We start from the raw sequence: 18,591 nt of genomic DNA, 5'->3' as shown, positions 1-18,591 counted from the left end.
AGGAGGTGGGGGGGGGAAGCGGTCCACCCTGGGTGTAGCCAGCATCATGAACTTCTTCCGACAGTAGCAGCATTCCCAATTCGGTGCTCTGCCAGCATCGGGCCTTCCTTTCTGCCAGGTCCTGCCAGGAGAGAGGGGAGAAAAATGCTGCACCCAATTGGGGACAGAGAGGGAGGGAGAATGAAGACCGGGGAAGGGAGAGCAGAGGAAATAAATGGTAGACCATGGGGAAGGGAGGGAAAGGAAGGAAAGAAAGAGATACCAGACCAAGGGGAGGGAGAGATGCCAGGGCATGGGAGGGAGGGAAGAGGAGACAGAAATGCTAGAGCAGGGGGGATAGAAGGAGGGAGGGAGGAAGGGGAAAGGAAGGAGAGGAGATGCTAGATCATGGGGGAAGGAGAAAGGGAAGTGAAGGAGAGGAGAGATGCTAGGGCATGGGGGGAGGAAAGGGAAGGTTTGGAGGCACAGGGGAGCAGGAGAGAAAAAGTCTGGTGTAGGTGAAGAGGCATAGGGGAGCAGTGGAGAAGAAGAAAGGTCTGGTCTGGAGGCAAACGATTTCGGAGGAAGAGAAGGAAGGCAGAGCTCAAGACCAGGATAAGTGACATCTATTATCTTTTCTTTCTATTTAAACCACAGTACTTTGAGGACTGTTTCTTTAATGTTTTTATAGACTGTATACTATACAGGAGAACATAAATACACACAGATTCTCACATGAACTGAGTTACATACAAATTCAACTTACGGAACTTGTTCTTAGCAGACACAGACAGCAGAAGGCAGGCCTCAAAAAACAAGTCACAACTATATCTGGATGCATCTGAACAGGCCAAACTGAACTGTAATATGATATTTGGGAATAAGTCATGTACACATATGGATGTTTTCTGAACATACCTAGCTGTGCCCATAGTGGGTTGTATGGATGAGTCTTGGCCAACATATGCACACTTTGTGAGGAGTGTTTTTCCAGGAAAATTTTTATGGGGGGTTGTCCATTGGGCATGACAGTAGGGACCCAGGCAAGATGGTTTGTTAGGACTGCAGTCAGAAGGGCTGGTAGAAATCTGAAAATTAAAATTAAAACAATTTTTTAGAAAAAACATGGAATTAAAATTTCCTCCCCACTTACAAAATTTAGCATCAGAATAATAGCAGTATAATACAGTTCATAAGGAAAGAACAGAATATGGCTTTAGAATAGAAAATCCTGCAAATATTTCCACAAAAAAAGAAAAGAAAACCACACACTTCGGTAGTGCAGAGGAGAACCAAGTTACATCAATTGGGGACTTGAACCTTGCAATAACTGAGTTGAGAACTCCTGGTATAGTGTCATATATATTTCTTACAGTATGACAGACCTATCCCACATTCCATAATATCAGACTAGGACTCAGATAGCCCTATAGCCTGAAACTATTGACTTTTGGAAAAAGTTATAGATGACACAGAACTTAAAGTGTGAGGACATGATTCTTTCTGAAGTAATCTTCCAGTGTCTAAAGCTTCCAATGGGGGATTGTAAGGTTTGAAATTGCAGCCCTCTAGATGCAAAGCAATAAATGTACCACTGAACACAATAATTTAGATCTTTTTAAAAGGATTTTCAACATTAAAAAAGATAAGGAAACTGTACTACATGAATAAAATTATTTTCTTTTGAAAGATAGTTCCATTATTCTTATTCTGAAGAGCATAAAAATATTTTTTCATATGCAGAATTGTAAAATTCCACTTATTTGCCTGCCTGGTGTAAATGGATTTTCTCAGTCAGTAGACAGGGAAAAGCAGATAACAGTGTCTCCCTCAACGATGCAAACCAGGAGGAGCAAGCAGTAGCAGTCTGATGCGGGAAATTAGAGGCATCACCTGAAAGACCAAGTGGACTCCTTGGTTTGAAAGGGCTTTTTTTTACCCTCTGGAAGCTTTGGTCCATCAGAGCATACTTTGATGCTTCATCATTCAGAATTCTAGTACAATCCCTTGTACTAGGCCATCTTGATTACTGTAATATCTCCCATTTGGCAATTTCCCAGAAGAACATGCAGAGACTACAACTGATGCAGAATGCGGTAGTCAGGTTGATTTTCAGGTTGAAGAAGTCCGATCACATAACCCCTTCCTACCAACTCCTGCACTGGTTACCGATGGAGCCACGTGCAAAGTTTAAGCTGGGATGTTTTTGCTTTAAGGTACTATCTGGTTTAACCCCTAAATATATAACTGACCTCTTCTCCTTCTCAACCAATAGACATAAGAGAAGCTCACATCTGAAGTTCGTCTCCCCACTGGTTAGAGCAGAGGTAGGGGACTGCGGTCCTCGAGAGCCGTATTCCAGTCGGGTTTTCAGGATTTCCCCAATGAACATGCATTGAAAGCAGTGCATGCAAATAGATCTCATGCATATTCATTGGGGAAATCCTGAAAACCCGACTAGAATACGGCTCTCGAGGACTGGAGTTCCCTACCCCTGGGTTAGAGGATGTAAATTTAAGAGACACCATCAACATCTTCTCTCTTATCAAGCAGCATTATGGGGCAAAGACATGGAAAGATTACTTATGCATGCAAATAACTATGGGGAATTTAGGAAACACCTAAAAACATATCTGTTCTTGAAGTACCTAGGTAACTGATCTGCACAATCTCTCCCACAACAACTGATCTCATAAACTGTTAGTTGCCAATCTCCAACTATGTAAGTTCTACTCAAATTTGTAGCATTTTTTCTTTAATCATTGTAAACCACATAGAACTTCACGGTCCTGCGGTATATAAACTATTATTATCATCACCTTCATCTGGGCCTCCAGGGGCAGTGATACAGTCCAGTCGGAGGGGGAAGGGGGAGGAAAGAAAAAGAGAACTATACTGTTGGGTACCTTGAAAGAGAATCAGCCAACTTGGTTGGGAAGGAAGGGATAAGGAAAAAAGTAAAAGGATTGCAGGGTTTAATGCATGAGATGACTGTGCCTGGTAAGGCTGGAATGTGTCTTCAAGCCCAAGTCTAAGGCCTAGGAGTAAGGGGAGGAGGGGCAGGACAGTTAAGGCTGAAGCAAAGCATCGGGGGGTTGCATCTGAGGGATTTGGGGAAGGAAAGTGTGTATGCTGCATCAGTATAGAGTAGAAGAGGCTGAACTCACCAAGGGAGAAATAGTTACTATGTACTCCAGCTGATTCTCCCCCAAAGACTATATTTTTGGGGGGTGGGAGAGGAAAAGTACATGACACATGCATTTTGTCCACAACATATTTACTTCCAAATATGGAAATGTAACACCATCTAAAAATAATAATTACAATAGTACATTCTTCCGTTCTCATTTCACTGTGTGTTCCTGACTTCTCTATGAGTCACTGCTAGCTATTTGTTCAGCCAACAGCACTGACTGAAGTCATTCAAACACTGGGTTAGAGTAAAAGTGACATACTTGAGGAGTCTTATTAGATTCAATATTGACCTATGTTTTAAAAGTGTTCTAGTGGCAGTTGAGGTTTTAAGGCATTTTGGGATGCCCTTATAAAGAATACAGCAAAAATGAGGATTTTTATTGCAGTGAAACAAAATTATTCAATACAGAGTTTTAAAACACTAAAAACAAAAAATAATACATCCTTCCTTTCAACTTTTCCTTAAAACCTGATTGATCTCTCTCTCACTGTGGTGACCCTTTGCATAAAATAACAAAGTACATGTAAATACATGAGTCCTTTTATTAAGCTGGGTAAGAATTTGGCCTTACCCATGCCCTTACATGGATCTTTCTGGTGCACTAAAGCCATTTTTACTGTAGCCATAAAAAAAGCCTTTTTAACAATTATTTTCATAAATAGTCATGCAGTAATGTTACCAATGGCATTTTAAAAAACTTACAGCATGAGCACTTACCTATTTAGGCTCCCATGTTAATGGTATGCTAACCAGTAAGTATGTGGTAATGTAGATGTGCCAACAGGTTAGCAAAGAAACACCCACTCCCATGAAAAAGAAAGAAAAGCTAACTAGGAACACTTTAGTGTGTACTTTTTTGCTGCATAGGCAGCTTAATAAAAGGACCCCCTAGTTTATTTGGATTTAGCGCACATCTCTTCAGTAGGAGCTCAAGACAAGTTGCATTTAGGCACACTAGATCTCCCTGTCCCAGGAGGGCTCACAATCTAAGTGACTTGCCCAGGATTTGAACCTGGCTTCTCTGGCTATCCTGATGCTCTAACCTTATGCTACTTCTTCATTCCTGCAAGTATAGTGCCCATTTGCAAGGGTGGGACATGGCCAGAGTTCCTAATTACTGTATAAACCGAGATTTTGGGGCCACAAAAATGAGAGTCTCGGTTTATTTTCAAGTCCTCCCTGGTTCTGCACTACCCTGCCCCCTCCCGGATCCACTGCAAGCCTCCCCATCCTGTCCTGGCCAGCTCTGTTCCACCTCCCCTCCCCTCCCCTAGACCCATCCACATTCTACCTTTTACACCTTGTTGGTCCAGAGGTGAATTGGGGCAGGAGCAATGCTCTAATGTTCCTGCCCCATGCAGAATCGCTGTTCAAAATGGCTAATGCAAGTTCCCGTATCAACCCTGCACACTCTGCAGCCTCGCAAGGTTGCCATGGGAACTTGCAGAAGTCATTTTAAACAATGAGTCTGCACGGGGCAGGAGCATAGGAGCATCGCTCCTGCCCCAGTTCTCTGGACCACCAGGGCATAAAAGGGAGGCTGTAGATGGGTCCAGGGGATAGGAGGGAGGCGGGATGGAGCAGTGCCAGCTGGAACAGTATATTATTTTTAGTTTGCCTTTATCTAAAGCAGATTACAAAAACGTCCTATATAATAAAACCATAAGCGCACATGCGCTCTTAGGGTTTCGTGTTCCCTGCCGCTGTGGTGTGTGTTCCGTGGCCATGTTCCATTTTAGAACCCGGCGGCAGGGAACATTCTGACCACTCCCCTCCTCCCGCCCTCACTCACCATTTGGCCAGGCAAGCTCTGTCCCTGCCCGCGTTCTCAGCAGGGAACACACCTCCCGCCCTCACTCACCACTGCCGCCGGTCCTCCTCTTCAGAGCAGCCTGTCCTGCCCTCACTTGCCACCGCTGCTGCTGCTACTCTTCTAAAGAGCAACCTGCGATGGTGGCCGGCTTTAGTGAACCTCGCAGGCCGCTCTCCAACCTCAGTAGCACGTTCCCTCTGACGCACGGGATCGTGTCAGAGGGAACGTGCTATCGAGGTTGGAGAGCGGCCTGTGAGGTTCGCTAAAGCCGGCCACCACGATCGCAGGCTGCTTTGAAGAGGAGCAGGCCAGAAGACGCCGGGATGGAGGGAAGGTAAGAAGCGGATCAATACCGGAGGCTAGGGGGAGAGGGAAAGGGAAAAGGAAAGGGGGCTGCTTTGGGGGGAGGGATGTGCTGGGAGGAGACAGAAGGGACGATGGAGAGGGAAAGGTGGCTGATTTAGGGGACAGGTGTGCTGGGGATAGACAGTTTTGCTCTGGGGGGGAAGACAGAAGGGGCCATGGAGAGACAGGGAGAAGAAAAGGGGGCTGCTTTGTGGGGAGGGGTGTGCTTGGGGCAAACAGCTTTGCTCTGGGGGGGAAGACAGAAGAGAGCCATGGAGAGACAGGGAGAGGGAAAGGGGGCTGCTTTGGGGGAAGGGGTGTGCTTGGGGCAAACAGCGAGAGGGAAAGGGGGCTGCTTTGGGGGGAGGTGTGTGCTGGGGGCAGACAGCTTTGCTCGGGGGGGGGGGGAAGGGAAGACAGAAGGACACAGACAGCGGCCAAGGAGAGAGAGATAAAGAAACACAGACAGACAGACACATCTATTCTAGCACCCGTTAATGTAACGGGCTTAAAGACTAGTACATATATCACAGAGGTCTCAAACTCGCGGCCCGCCAGGTACTATTTTGAGGCCCTCGGTGTGTTTATCATAATCACAAAAGTAAAATAAAAGTTTCTTGATCATATCTCTCTCTAGCTATAAATTACAATATTCTTATTAAGACTTAGCCCAAAAAAAGATTTATAAACTATAAAGAGTTTTGCCTCATGCAAAATTGTAATTTCTTTAATAAGACATTAACTAATTTTTTCTGAGGCCCTCCAAGTACCTACAAATCCAAAATGTGGCCCTGCAAAGGGTTTGAGTTTGAGACCACTGATATATAATAAAACAATTAAAAGTACATACACCATCAATTAGCAAAGACTGCTTTCCTTTACAACCCAGACATTTTACCAAATGCTATACTCACATTACAGAGCAGATACCTTCCTGACAACTGCTTAAGCTATTACATATCACTGAGTACCATATTTCATAATGCAAAACAAATGCTTTTTTAACATTCACTTAAATTCCTGCAGGTCTTTCAACTGCTCTAAATACTCAGGTAATTTGTTCAACTCCATAGGCCTTACACAGGATGCGGGAGAAACCGCTCCTGTTCCACCGTTAGACCACCAGGGCTTAAGACAGGCTCATGGGAGGCCTGCAATGGCCGTGGCTGAGGATGCAGCTGGAGCTGCCAGGCTGGGATAGGTTAGGACTGGACACTTTAATGAAGATTATTTTTTTAGGGGGGGTAGGGGGAGGAGGAAGAGAAAGGAGAAAGAGCATTATTGTACTTGGATATAAACCCTCAGTTTATATTTGTGTCAACCTTTTTAACTCATTTTTGGGGGGAAAAGATTACTTCAGTTTATTCATTTGAGTATACTGTATACAGAAACTATAAATTACATGTATTCCTGTTGCTTTTAGGCAACCCCCCTTCCTCCAGCTCTTAAGTTAGCGCTCTTTCTATTTTTTTAAACTTACCTTGCTGTTACACTGAACATGTAAACAAAATTTGTAGTATTTATGCTCAATCCAGTGCTAAAGTTCATATGATTTACAGTTTGATTAGTATTTATTACCATCAGCAAAACAAGCAACACTAAGCTTAAAAGACAGCTGTTTGCTCTCAAAAACTAATATAACAAAGGTGGAGAAGCAAACAATTCAGAAAATTCCTCCCTTACCAGTTTAAAGCAATAGATTAACCAGGAACTAAAGTGTTATATTAAAAGGAAGGTAGTAGCCTCGGTGAAAATTTATGATATTTATTTTTACAACTAACAGTGGAAAAGATGTTCCAAGTTATTTTACCAGAAAACCTGCATTCTAAAACATGTCAAAAAACTTTTGGGAAAAGGGAAGGGGGCGTGGGTCCAACTTAAAATGTAAACAGGACTGGAACAATCTTATTTCAAATGTAAATCCCTACTTAAAGCACATCTTTTTCAACAGACATAATATCCAGTCCAATATTACGATTTTCAAAAAAATATATTGACTTTTTTTGCCCATGAATTTTCTACCTGGTCTTGTCGTGGACCTTAACCGCTATAGTCTGCTTTCCTTCTTCCTACCCCTGGACTCTGGGATTTTCCTATTTTACTAATTTTTATCTTTCCTATTATAAACTGGCATTCCTTTATTTTGAGTTTTAAAATATCAAACCACCTTATTATCTTTTGACATTGCTAAATATCAGTTTTTTTGCATGAAGCAATGCAAACAAATACACCACAATGAAATAAAATTATATTTCAGGACATTATAATTTTAACTTATAATCCAGAGGTTAGTCTTGAAGCATACCATAACATTTTTCTCTCTGAACAACTTGTATAAAGCATTATTGCTCACCTTAACAGGTATTTTTTTGTAGAATGCAGAATTAAGACATACAAGTGGGTGGCATAGTGGTGCCAGGACAAAAAGCTCTCTCAAATAAAGTTTAACGTTTTGAGAATGAGCAGCCCTTCCTAAGTCCATCAGTTTAATTCCATAACTCAAAAAGGAAAGGCAACTTCAAGGGAGGTAGAAGGGACTGTATGCCTCACAATCCTGTTCTCTATGGAAAACACTTTATACAGGTGAGAAATGCATGCTTATTCTGTTGACATATAAGACAGAGTCAGGCATACAAGTATGCAACTGCCAAATGCAGGACTGCTCAATTTATTAATAGTTTGTTGTCTAGGAGCAACCTGTTTCAAAGAAAAGATACAGAGCTGCCCACATTACAAAGTTATTCATGCAGTAGTGGAAATGAACAAGAGAGGACCAAGCAGCTGCTTTGCATATGATGTACATCAATAAATATTTCAGGCTTCAGGCGGTGCAATATTCAGCATTTGTGACTGTTATTTTTCCTATTTTTTGGTGGCTAAAATCCTTGTAGGTTTCTGATGGTGAGCTAGCCAGGTCCTACTGCAGCAAAGCATCCCCAAACCATGACACTTCCACCTCCATGTTTCAAGTTGGTATGAGGTTCTTATCTTGGAAGGCTGTATTTGGTGTACGCCAAACATGCCCTCTTTTCTGGTGTCTAAATAGTTCCATTTTAGACTCATCTGTCCATAGAATACACACTATTCCAGAAATCCTGGAGTTTGTCTAAGTTCTCTCTGGCAAACTTCAGTCTGGCCTTGATGTTTCTCTTTGAGAGCAAAGGTTTCCTCCTTGCACACTTCCCATGCAAGTTAAATTTGTGCAATCTCTTTCCGATTGTAGAGGCATGCACTTTCAAATCAACAGTAGCAAGAGCCTGCTGTAGGTCCCATAATGGCATTTTAGGGTTTTTGGAGACTTCTTTTAGCTTCTTACGGTCTGCTCTGAGGGTCAATTTGCTTGGACAGCCAGACCTGGGAATATTGGGAGTTGTTTGGAAAGTCCTCCACTTGTACACTATTTTCCAGACCGTGGAATGGCTAATGTCAAATTCTTCGAGTTTTTTTTAAATCCCTTACCAGAGACTTATAAGCTGCTACAATCTTCTTTCTGAAGGCCTCTGACAGCTCTTTTGATCTCACCATGGTGTTCACTCTCACTGCAGCAGTCATGAGCACACCAAACTAAATATCTGAGGTTTAAGTAGGGCAAACCTCCTTCAAAATGCTGAGTAACGATGTTCTAATCATGTGCACCTGATGTGAAACACTTGTGTGTGATTTAAAGTGGGAGGATATGTGGGGGTATCCTAATTTATTCCTCAGTTAGCATACACATTTTTGTGGAAACCTTTTGTTTCATGAGTAAATCAAGGAAAATATTTGTTGTTCACTTGCAATTACATCACTTCCTTTTCCAGAGATAAATAAAAAAAAGATCCGACATTGATATGTCAACATTTCTTAAGAAAGAACTGAATATTTCATAGGGTGTCCTAATTTTTTCACATGACTACGTTTGATACACTTTCTGACTGTGGTTTGTTTTGATTGCAGTAGTTTTTAATGTCAACTGTTTGTACAACTTTTATTGTTATGTAATCGTGTGTCATTTTATTATGCATGTTTTATTGTTACCTGCCTAGAATTGCAGGATATGCGGGTTATAAATTTTTAAATAAAATAAAGTAGATAATGCAGATTATGTCTATGCAGGTCTCTGCTTTGGGGTAGCATTCTAGTAACATCTACACTGAAGTATCTGTGCTTCTCCAGTGATTTAAATAGAATCTGCAGTATCACCTGATATCAGGCCTGTGCAAGTGTGCTGAAGCCTGAGTTTTTGGCCTGGAAGCCCCAAAGGAGGTTCATACCCACTTTGGAAAATCCTTGGTACTGTTCTTTGTGGCTGGATTCAGTTATTGTGCAGGGAACAAGAGGAAACATTCAGTGATGAGGATTTGCTAGAGAGGGCAGAAAGCAGATATTGTTCTCTTTTCCTCTTTCTTGATGCGTTGTCTCTTCTCTGCCTCATAATGACTATGGAGTCAGTTGAAGTGGTCCTTTTGGGTTTGCAGAGACAACCTGCCACAATGTTTGCAATCATCCTGATTATTACAAGCCACAACAAATCAAGCATATGGAATGAATGTTGGAGTTTGGATATTTCTCCATTCTGAGAGCAAGGCCAAGAGCCCAAATGAATCTGGGAAATTTTCTATTTCTTAATTTTGTGGGGGAAAAAAAAAAGCACTAATAAAAATAAGTAAGAAAGATGATGAAAAACAATGGGTACAGGCAAACTTTGTTTTCATAACCATTCAGCCAAGCAGACCCCCCCCACCCCCACAAAACAGAGGGGCCAACTGCAACCTGCAAGGCCTATTCATATTCAAAACTTTATACTACTGAGTTCCGGGAGAGCTCTTCCATTCTAGCATTATCAGATAATGGCACCCATTTGTGTTTTTGGATTTAATCTTGCAGGTCTGTAAAATCTGAATATGTGCAAAAAGATTATTAACAGGATAATATCTAAAGTCCAGAATCAAATATCAATCAAATATATTTTTTTAAACACATAGCAAGAACACACTGTAGGTCACATATCTTTAGGTCATTCAAAAATGAAAATGACATTAAATGTTAATTTTAAAAGCAACTGTGTTAGAAGGCAGAATCGTAGATATCAACAGGCGGTGGCCTAGTCCCAGTGAAAATCGTACAGACTGGCAATTTGTCACATCCACTACTGAAGAATACATTATGCTTTTATGACATAATTGTCTAATACAAATACTAAAAACCTTACATGATGCACTAGTCTACAAATATCGTCTTTATATGTGGCATAGCCATGTGTTTGATATGTTGTTCAGAATTACATAATAAAATACCGTACTGGTTTTTGGAAGCATGCTCCATTAAAAAAGCAAACTCTCTCATGAATCGATGGCAAAGCTGGTGTTTCTCTGGGGCCCCAGACATCATGGTAAGCCAGACTGGCTCTGAGATCCTTGGCATGGTATACAGATTGCAAACAGTTGTCCTAAATAATAAAAATATACTCTAGGTTAGCAAAGAAGAGCAGTATCTGAATCTAGAAATACAAGTGTTACAGGGTGCTGATCACCACAGGTGTGCTAACCTCGGTTCTGGAGGGTTGTAAACAGGTCTTTTCAGAGCAGAAAATATGCAAATCAACTAATGTTTGGATCAAATAAAAGCAATTACATTTCAAAATTTGCCTATAAATCAGATCTTTTTGCAATCCTCTAAAACTATTTGTGTACACCCTATCTACAAATACAGTTTCATAAAATCTTTTTATACCAGTGTTTCTCAACACACGGTACAAGTACACTTATGAGTACCCTTCCTCCTTAATGGCTGCTGCTGCCAAGGATCCCTTGCCCTCCTTATTGCCTGCCCACCCACCTCTGCCGAAGCAGAGGATTCCTTGCCCTCCTTTCTGCCTGCCACCCACCTCCACCAAAGCTAACCCAGAAGGCTTCCCGCTGATGTCGGAGGGAAGCCTTCTGTGTCAGCGGGGGATCCCAGTTACCTCCTTCCAGGGGGGCTGTTCCTTTCTGCCTTCAGTAGCACTTGTTTCAAGGATGTGTCAGCAGCTCCTTCACATTGCACGTGGCTGACCCGGAAGCCTTCTCTCCGACATCAGAGGGCATACTTGTGGTCAGCCACATGTAGCATGTAAGAGCCGCTGCTTGTGTGCCACTGAAGGCAGAAGGAACAGCCCAGCTGGATAGCCCTGAAGGGAGCGAGCAAGTAAAGGAGATCTCCCTTTGTCTCAGATCTTTATTCCTTAGGTGTTGGGATGAACACCTAAGGAATAAAGATACTATTGGTTGAAAGGAAATTTCTCTTGCCTTTTGTGTTGTTTTGTTTCCCTAGCAAGGCAAGGTTTTCTCTGCTTGTCAAGATTGTATATTGTTCACATCATTCCTTGCCCACAAGTACTAAAAACTGAAGCCAAGGTAACCTCTTTGCAGCTGTCTAGCCCATAAGAAAACATAAGCCAAAATAAAGGGCACATTTATAGTATTTTAATGCTAAACCGAGATCTTAAATGCTTGTTTGTACCGAAAAGATAGACTGGGTCTTATGACACATTATTTACTATTCTGGTAACCCTGGCTGAATCTGTAACTGATAGTGTTTCCTCTGAGAGAGATCATGTTCCACTGGCTGCTTGCCAACAGGCATGTGACTGCAGTAAAGGGAACCCTCAATACCACACATGCCAGTAATCACGGGGCACGGACCAAGGGCAACAGATTAACCACTTAGCAGTTCTCTGAACACTGCCACTCCCTGTAAAGTGCTCTTCAGCAAATTAACTATGCTTCATTATTTCACTCTTCTTTTTTTTTTTTTTTTTATAAGTAGCAACCAGCCAGTTATACAGACTACCTTTAAATGTTGCATGGTGAATAATACTTTTTTAAATACTTCCTGTCTTTTGGTCAGCAGCACTGAAGAAAAGCTTTTATTATTCATAAATTGTATCAGACTGACAGCAAAAGGGGGAGGGAGACAGTTGCTAAGGTTAGTTTGGCTTCCACCAAACAAAGAGTGTTCTGCTCCCTCCACATAGAGCAGATTTAACATGAACTAAGTCCATGCAAGCTCCTGCATCTTGCTCCTTTGTTTAATGGTGACAGTTTGAGCTAGGGTGGTTCTTTTTTATGCTGTTTCTCTTTGGTAGTTGTATATCTGTCTATCATTTAGTGTGATTGTGTATGTAATTTTTGTTCTCCGCTTAGATTTGTGGATAGGCGGGTTATAAAAAATTTTAAATAAATAAATGGTCTCTCTATTCTTATAGTAGATTGAAATAAAGCAATTTTGTCTCTCTTAAGAACATAAGAAGTTGCCTCCGCTGAGGCAGACCATAGGTCCATCCTGCCCAGCGGTCCGCTCCCGCGACGGCCCATCAGGCCTCTTTTCTCTTGTTTGCTTTGGATAGGAACAGTGTCTGTGAGAATCCCCCTAGTTTCCTTGCTTAAATTAGTATAAAAACTTTTACATCTAGCCTAGGGAACTAACAGCCACCTCAATACTATACATCCAATAATCTGATACCAAAGGCAAGAACCTTCTGTCTATTAATAAAGTCAAAATATAGTGGATAAAGTATGAGGACAAGGTGTCTCGGCCTTATAGTGATGATGCTCTAACACAAAAGCTTTACACATAAAATTTATTACTGGGACCAGTAAAGCATAACTTTAAGATGTCCTTTGTACGAAGATTTAACCTCCTATTATAATTTTCAATTAGTTCTAATTTGTTATGTATAGAGGAATTATCTTTGATTGTTGCTATTTTAAACAGTTGCAACTGCTGTATATCATCCTGCATCTGTTTGGTTTGGTTTGAGAAATCCATTTTAACTGAGTCAATAGTTTTAGTAAAGGTATCAATCTTAGAGTTAATGTCTGTTAACTCCTCAGTGGTTTTGGCCATAGCAATCTCCAGCCATTGTAGGAGCAACCAAATGTCTCCTAAGGACAATCTGCCTGCTTTTAAATATCAGCAGCAGTGGAGATCAACTGCTTTTACACCTAAGCAGCAATGAGACCAGCCACAACCACCGAGAGCACACAGACCCGATCCTACCAAGAGTGTGAACTCTTCCCCCCCTGCAATCCGCTAAGAAGATCGACTGTCGGCTCCGGGCGGCTTTCCCGCAGAGGAGAGAATCCTGCATTCACCGTGGGCCTCATCTGGGGCAGCCTCCTTGGAGCAGCTGGGGCACGGGCAGTGTGTCTGGGAGGGAATGCATGGATGGGAGAACATCGCAGGGGAGGAGACATAGGCATCCTGGGACTGTCTGCCAAGTCTCTTCCCTGAAGAAGCCCCTTCTGGAAACGTCAATTGCTCCTCCTAAACTTACTTGCTCCACTTCATCACTGACGCTGAAACCGTGGATTGAAGACAAAGTTTTATTTTATTTTTCTTTCCAGCTTCTGATTTATCTTTAATCTTATCTATTGTTTTGCCTTTTGTCTTTGTTTTGTTCTATTTCTATCATTTAAATTTCTCCAGAATTCTACTGTTCAACGGCTCCCCCTTCTGCTTCTATTCCTTTCTCTCCTCTCTTCTACCTTCCAAAGTATTTAGATCAATGCTGTCTTGTTAAAATGTTTATTTTATTTTTATTTTTCCTCTAACTCTACTTTTCACTTCTCTATTACCCTCCAGGTACTTTAGTTAGATTGTGAGCCTTCGGGACAGTAAGGGAATTTTTCAAGTACCTTTCTTATTTCTAATCTTAATGTATATTTTCTGTAAACCGCTTAGAACCTAACGGATGTAGCGGTATATAAGAAATAAATTATATTACATTACATTACCTCCGTAGAAGGATTAGTTCCCTCTCTCTCTGTTGGTGCTGGTGTTAGTTTCTTCAGCTGTCCTGCGATTACTGGCGCAATGCCCTCGCCAGGAAGCCCCTTTGATTCCCTTCCGGGATTGTGGATCTCCCGCAGCTTGAGCCCCGACAGAAGCTGGACACACAGGGGTAGTTGGAGCCAGAGGGGATAAAAATATTTTGATCCCCGAAAGGGGAAAAGACTCCCCACCGCCTTCCCCCAAAGCCGGGTCACTTCCTCCGGGAACAAGTTGTCCACCTTAAACTTTCACAAAACTCTAAAATAAAAACAGGCCATGTACCCTCCAGTTCAGGATTTTGGGAGGAAATTAGTAAACTATGACACGCCTTTTAAGGAATCCTATGGCCGGGTTGTTATTGGATGAACATAAAGCGTTTCATCTCCCTCACAGGGAAGCTCGTCTTTTTATGAGGAAGGCGGCAATACTTGGCAAGAAAGAAACATTAAGTTTGGGTGGGAAACAATCTGCCCTAGTATTGGGCATGGAGGAATCGGCTGCATGCATTGTTGCTTTTAGAGCATAGAATGGCCAGATCTTCCCCAAAGAGGAAAAAAATTTTTCTTCAAACCTGGAGACCCTAAATATTTTCTTTATCTCATAAGGCCCGCAGTGATATTTTGAATGGGTTGTAGGGGTGGTATTCCTGTTCTCTAGTGGTTTGGTGATCCCATACGAGTCTCTTCTTCCTTTTTATTATTTTTTTCTTCTTCTCTCCTTTTCTTTCTCTACAACTTTTTCTTTTTTCCTTTTTGTCTATCTACTTGCTGCCTGTTTCATGCTGGCTTGGGGGGGAGGGGATTTGGAGATTCTGGGTTGTGGGGTGGGGTTTCGCTCACTTTGGTATAGGTTGGTTCCTTCCCTGTGAAAACTTGTGTGGCTTCTGGATTGGATGGGTGGGGGGGGTTGATCTGCTCACTGTTATGCAATGTTTATACTTGCTTTGGGTGCTCTTTAACACTTGTTTATAGTGGTGGGAAGGGTGGGGGCAGGAGGATTCGGGAGCAAAAGGAAAACTGAGTGACATGTTTGTATTTTGTTGGTTCATTGGCTTGTTTATTGTTGTTCTTGTATTGTCCTCAATAAAAACTTTTTAACATAAGCACGAAAAAAAAAAAAAACCCAGGCCATGTAGGCACCACATATAATGCTGCTTATAGACATGCTCCTAACTCAGTACCTTATAAACTGCTTCTTTATAACCACACTGTTCACTGTAATATTCCACTGTTCTTCATTGCAAGGTTCCATGAGCCAATGGCAGCCCATGGGGATCTCTTGTGCGGCTCGCCGTTCCCCATCGAGTTCCAAAGCCCTCCTCACCTCAAAAATTACCAGGGTGTTGGTGTGGCAGCGATTCTCCAGTGCTGCCAATTTTTTGGCCCCAAAATCACGGTTTATATACGAGTATATACGGAAAATTACGTGCCCTATCTCCACTATATGCAAATTTCATAAGAATATAAGAACTACCATACTAGGACAGTCCGCAGGTCCATCAACCCAGTAATCTGTTTCCAACAGTGGCCAAACTAGTGGCAAGATCCCATCTCATTCATATTCACTATGGATTCACTGCAAAATTTAATGGGTATGACCCAAGCACTGGGTTGAGAACCCCTGCTCTATATCACATCCTCAAATATCAACGTTTTCTCTATGATCCTGTAACCCGCTATCATCAAGGTAATGTACTATTCAAGTCTTATTCTCCCTTTACTGTATTCAGTTTGCTAACTTACTCTCTTACTCAAAAATGTGCTAACAATTTCTTACCAAATGGTTCTCATCAATCCTCATCCTCTTTTTTCATAAAATAATTTAACATAGGACCCTTAGGAGCCTCTAAGAATCTCCTGCAGCATATTACTGCACTTCACGTGTGCTAATCTAAAAGACAGAAAAGGTAACACTACAAGAGGGACAATTGAAATGTGCCTGTTCTCATGCAGATTAAAGCATATGTAAATAAAAGAAACTCGTGGATTTAAAAAGATTACTTCTGGGTATAAATCATTTCAAAACATGCCTTTAAAAAAATCTTAGATTTTAGATGCTGCAATTGCACTATTTTCTTTCCATTGAAAATGATCTTAATGTATTTGATTCCATTAGCATACTTTATTATGCTTGTCAAAAGGCAGCAGGAAACACCCTTGTCTTGCCATAATGGACACTGCACAGATAAAATAAGCATGTTTCTTATTCTGTTTCCAAATTTGTTTGGCTTGCTGCTGTGGGAGAGCACTGCAAAGTGCAGGTATACACACCGTACCGAAGACAGACAATGTATCAAGGCTGCTTCTGAGCACAATACTGCACATTCACAGTTTTTACTTCAGCAGAAAAAAAATAAAAGGCGTCCCTTGTGAGACTTTTCTTCTACATGCATCTGCACGTTTATTGAAACTTCAGTCACATGATACTGCACCAAGGAGATATATTTTAAGACAAAGCCAAATGTTTTTTTTTCTTCTTTATGAAGCGAGCCAAGTTCTATGTCTCCAAGTACAGTAGTGACTGTTTCAAGTCATTAGCCGTTTAAATGTCGAGGTCCCCACATACTGCAACAATGCAAAGCTATTCTAACATTACAGGGTGAGGGTGGATTAGATGAATGTTTTTCCTTGATTATTCCATACCAGGGTCTCAAAACATTCTTTTTTTTTTGTTCAATATCTTTATTGAATTTTAAACATACAAACAGGAACACCAATATATATTACTAATATTAATCTTGTACCAGAGGAGTCATATACATATGTATTCATTTATAAAAATTTAATTCACTAAGTGGTTTACAAAATACATACACAGCTTCAGATAACATACCAACAAAAACAGCATTCTATCAAATCTTAATAACTATCACTTCCCATTTAATTAAAAGCCTCTAGAAACAAAGTGATTCTCACTACCTTTTTAAATTTCTGATCAGAAAGTAATCTTAATGGTCCTGTCATATTATTCCATAATACTACACCTGCAACTGAAATCACAGACGCTCATGTAGTTTCATAATGCATATGTACAAACCCATCCATTGACAAATGCATTGCTCCCTCAGACCATAACAATCTAAGTGGTTGATAAAGCTTCACCATTTGTGTCAAATACCAAGGAATCTTATAATGAATGACTTTAAAGGTCAACGTGAGAACTTTATAAACAATGCAAAATTTTTACAGATAACCAGTGGAGTTTCTTCAACCATGGTGTTATTTGCTCAAATCTGCTTCCACCGCATATCAAACGTAGTAACAGTATCATCATCTACATTAAGAATACAAGTCTGCAACAAAATAGGAATCTAGTACTGACCATATTTTGGGGGGCAGGCTTAAAAGCGTTAGGTTGTTATTCTAAACTCACACAGCCACCCCTCTGAAAGTTTGCATCAGAGAAAAAAAACACATTTAAAGCACTGGTCAATTAGAATTTAAACAAAACATAAAATGAAAATAGTATTTATAAGGGCTCACCGGAATTCATTCAGAGCATCTACAATTCTGTTGTAGGCCAGACTCCGTTGACTGGCATCAACTGATCTCCGGCTTATTTTCATGGCCTTGAAAACAAGAAGTATGCAGATCCACAATTCAAGAGTGCGATATGTACAAACAATGGTGAATCACTACCTAGGCACCTAATCCTACAAAAACGATTCTTCTCAAGTAAACTGGCAAGATACAAAGCCAAGATACAACATGAACACATAGGTGTAATATTTTTCAAAATTCTAGGTCAATAAATGAAAGGATTCAACAATGTTGTGAAGCCTTTCATAACTTCACTGTAGTTCTTCATTAATGGTACCTGTGATTACTTTAACAAATAATGCTGTATAATTCTGAAAAGAACTAATACCTAAAGTCATTTTGCAATCCTTAAATTCTCTCTCTCTCCTCAACCAGAAAAATTAAATGTCATGACTTTTACGAATATAAAGTTCCAGAAACACTCAGCTTTTTATGAATTCTGAGCTATGCATTTATGACACTGGATGGAAGTTCATTAACCCTCCAGCTAATGCTTTTATTCAAGGCAACTACAAAAATAATCTAAATGTTTATATGTACCTGTTCTATTGCACTTTTCAGCTTGTTCATGTGACTTTCAAAGATCGGGAAATGTGAAAAAAAGAATTCATGGAATTTGCCATTTTCATCGTCATCCTTTGAAAGTGAGAAGATCACACCAATTGCAATTTTCTTTTTCCTAACAATTCCTGGACTGGCACCGCAGCTGTCATCTGACATATTAAAGCTCTCTTCTACAGACCTTTGAAAAGAGTTAAAATAAGCCAATTGCTCAAGACTGTCAATCGTGGCATCTTTATTAAAAAGAACATAGAATATACATCTTACAAAAATCTTCAAGTTAATTTTACAGACCTGTGAAATTAACTCATTTCATTTATAATTACAGTAAGAATCTAGCATGTGTTTGGAACTTTCACAAGAAG

At 40.8% G+C, this 18,591-nt stretch overlaps 1 protein-coding gene across 4 annotated transcripts in view; it reads right to left on the bottom strand.

The window, feature by feature from the left end:
- FNIP1 (folliculin interacting protein 1) overlaps positions 1-18,591 on the bottom strand; it is a 110,306-nt gene that overhangs the window by 19,824 nt on the left and 71,891 nt on the right. For all 4 annotated transcript variants that reach the window (XM_033926962.1, XM_033926964.1, XM_033926961.1 and 1 more), the window contains 4 exons: positions 18,206-18,407; positions 17,609-17,694; positions 10,615-10,761; positions 898-1,067 (listed from right to left, as the gene is read on the bottom strand). In XM_033926962.1, the coding sequence (XP_033782853.1) occupies positions 898-1,067; positions 10,615-10,761; positions 17,609-17,694; positions 18,206-18,407 (605 nt within the window). The remainder of the gene's footprint in view (positions 1-897; positions 1,068-10,614; positions 10,762-17,608; positions 17,695-18,205; positions 18,408-18,591) is intronic.

This window comes from Geotrypetes seraphini, chromosome 18 (genome assembly GCF_902459505.1).
Source record: "Geotrypetes seraphini chromosome 18, aGeoSer1.1, whole genome shotgun sequence".
In the NCBI taxonomy this organism is placed as follows: Eukaryota; Metazoa; Chordata; class Amphibia; order Gymnophiona; family Dermophiidae; genus Geotrypetes; species Geotrypetes seraphini.
The sequence above is the reverse complement of the archived record's forward strand: the minus strand, read 5'-3'. Positions and strand labels throughout refer to the sequence as shown.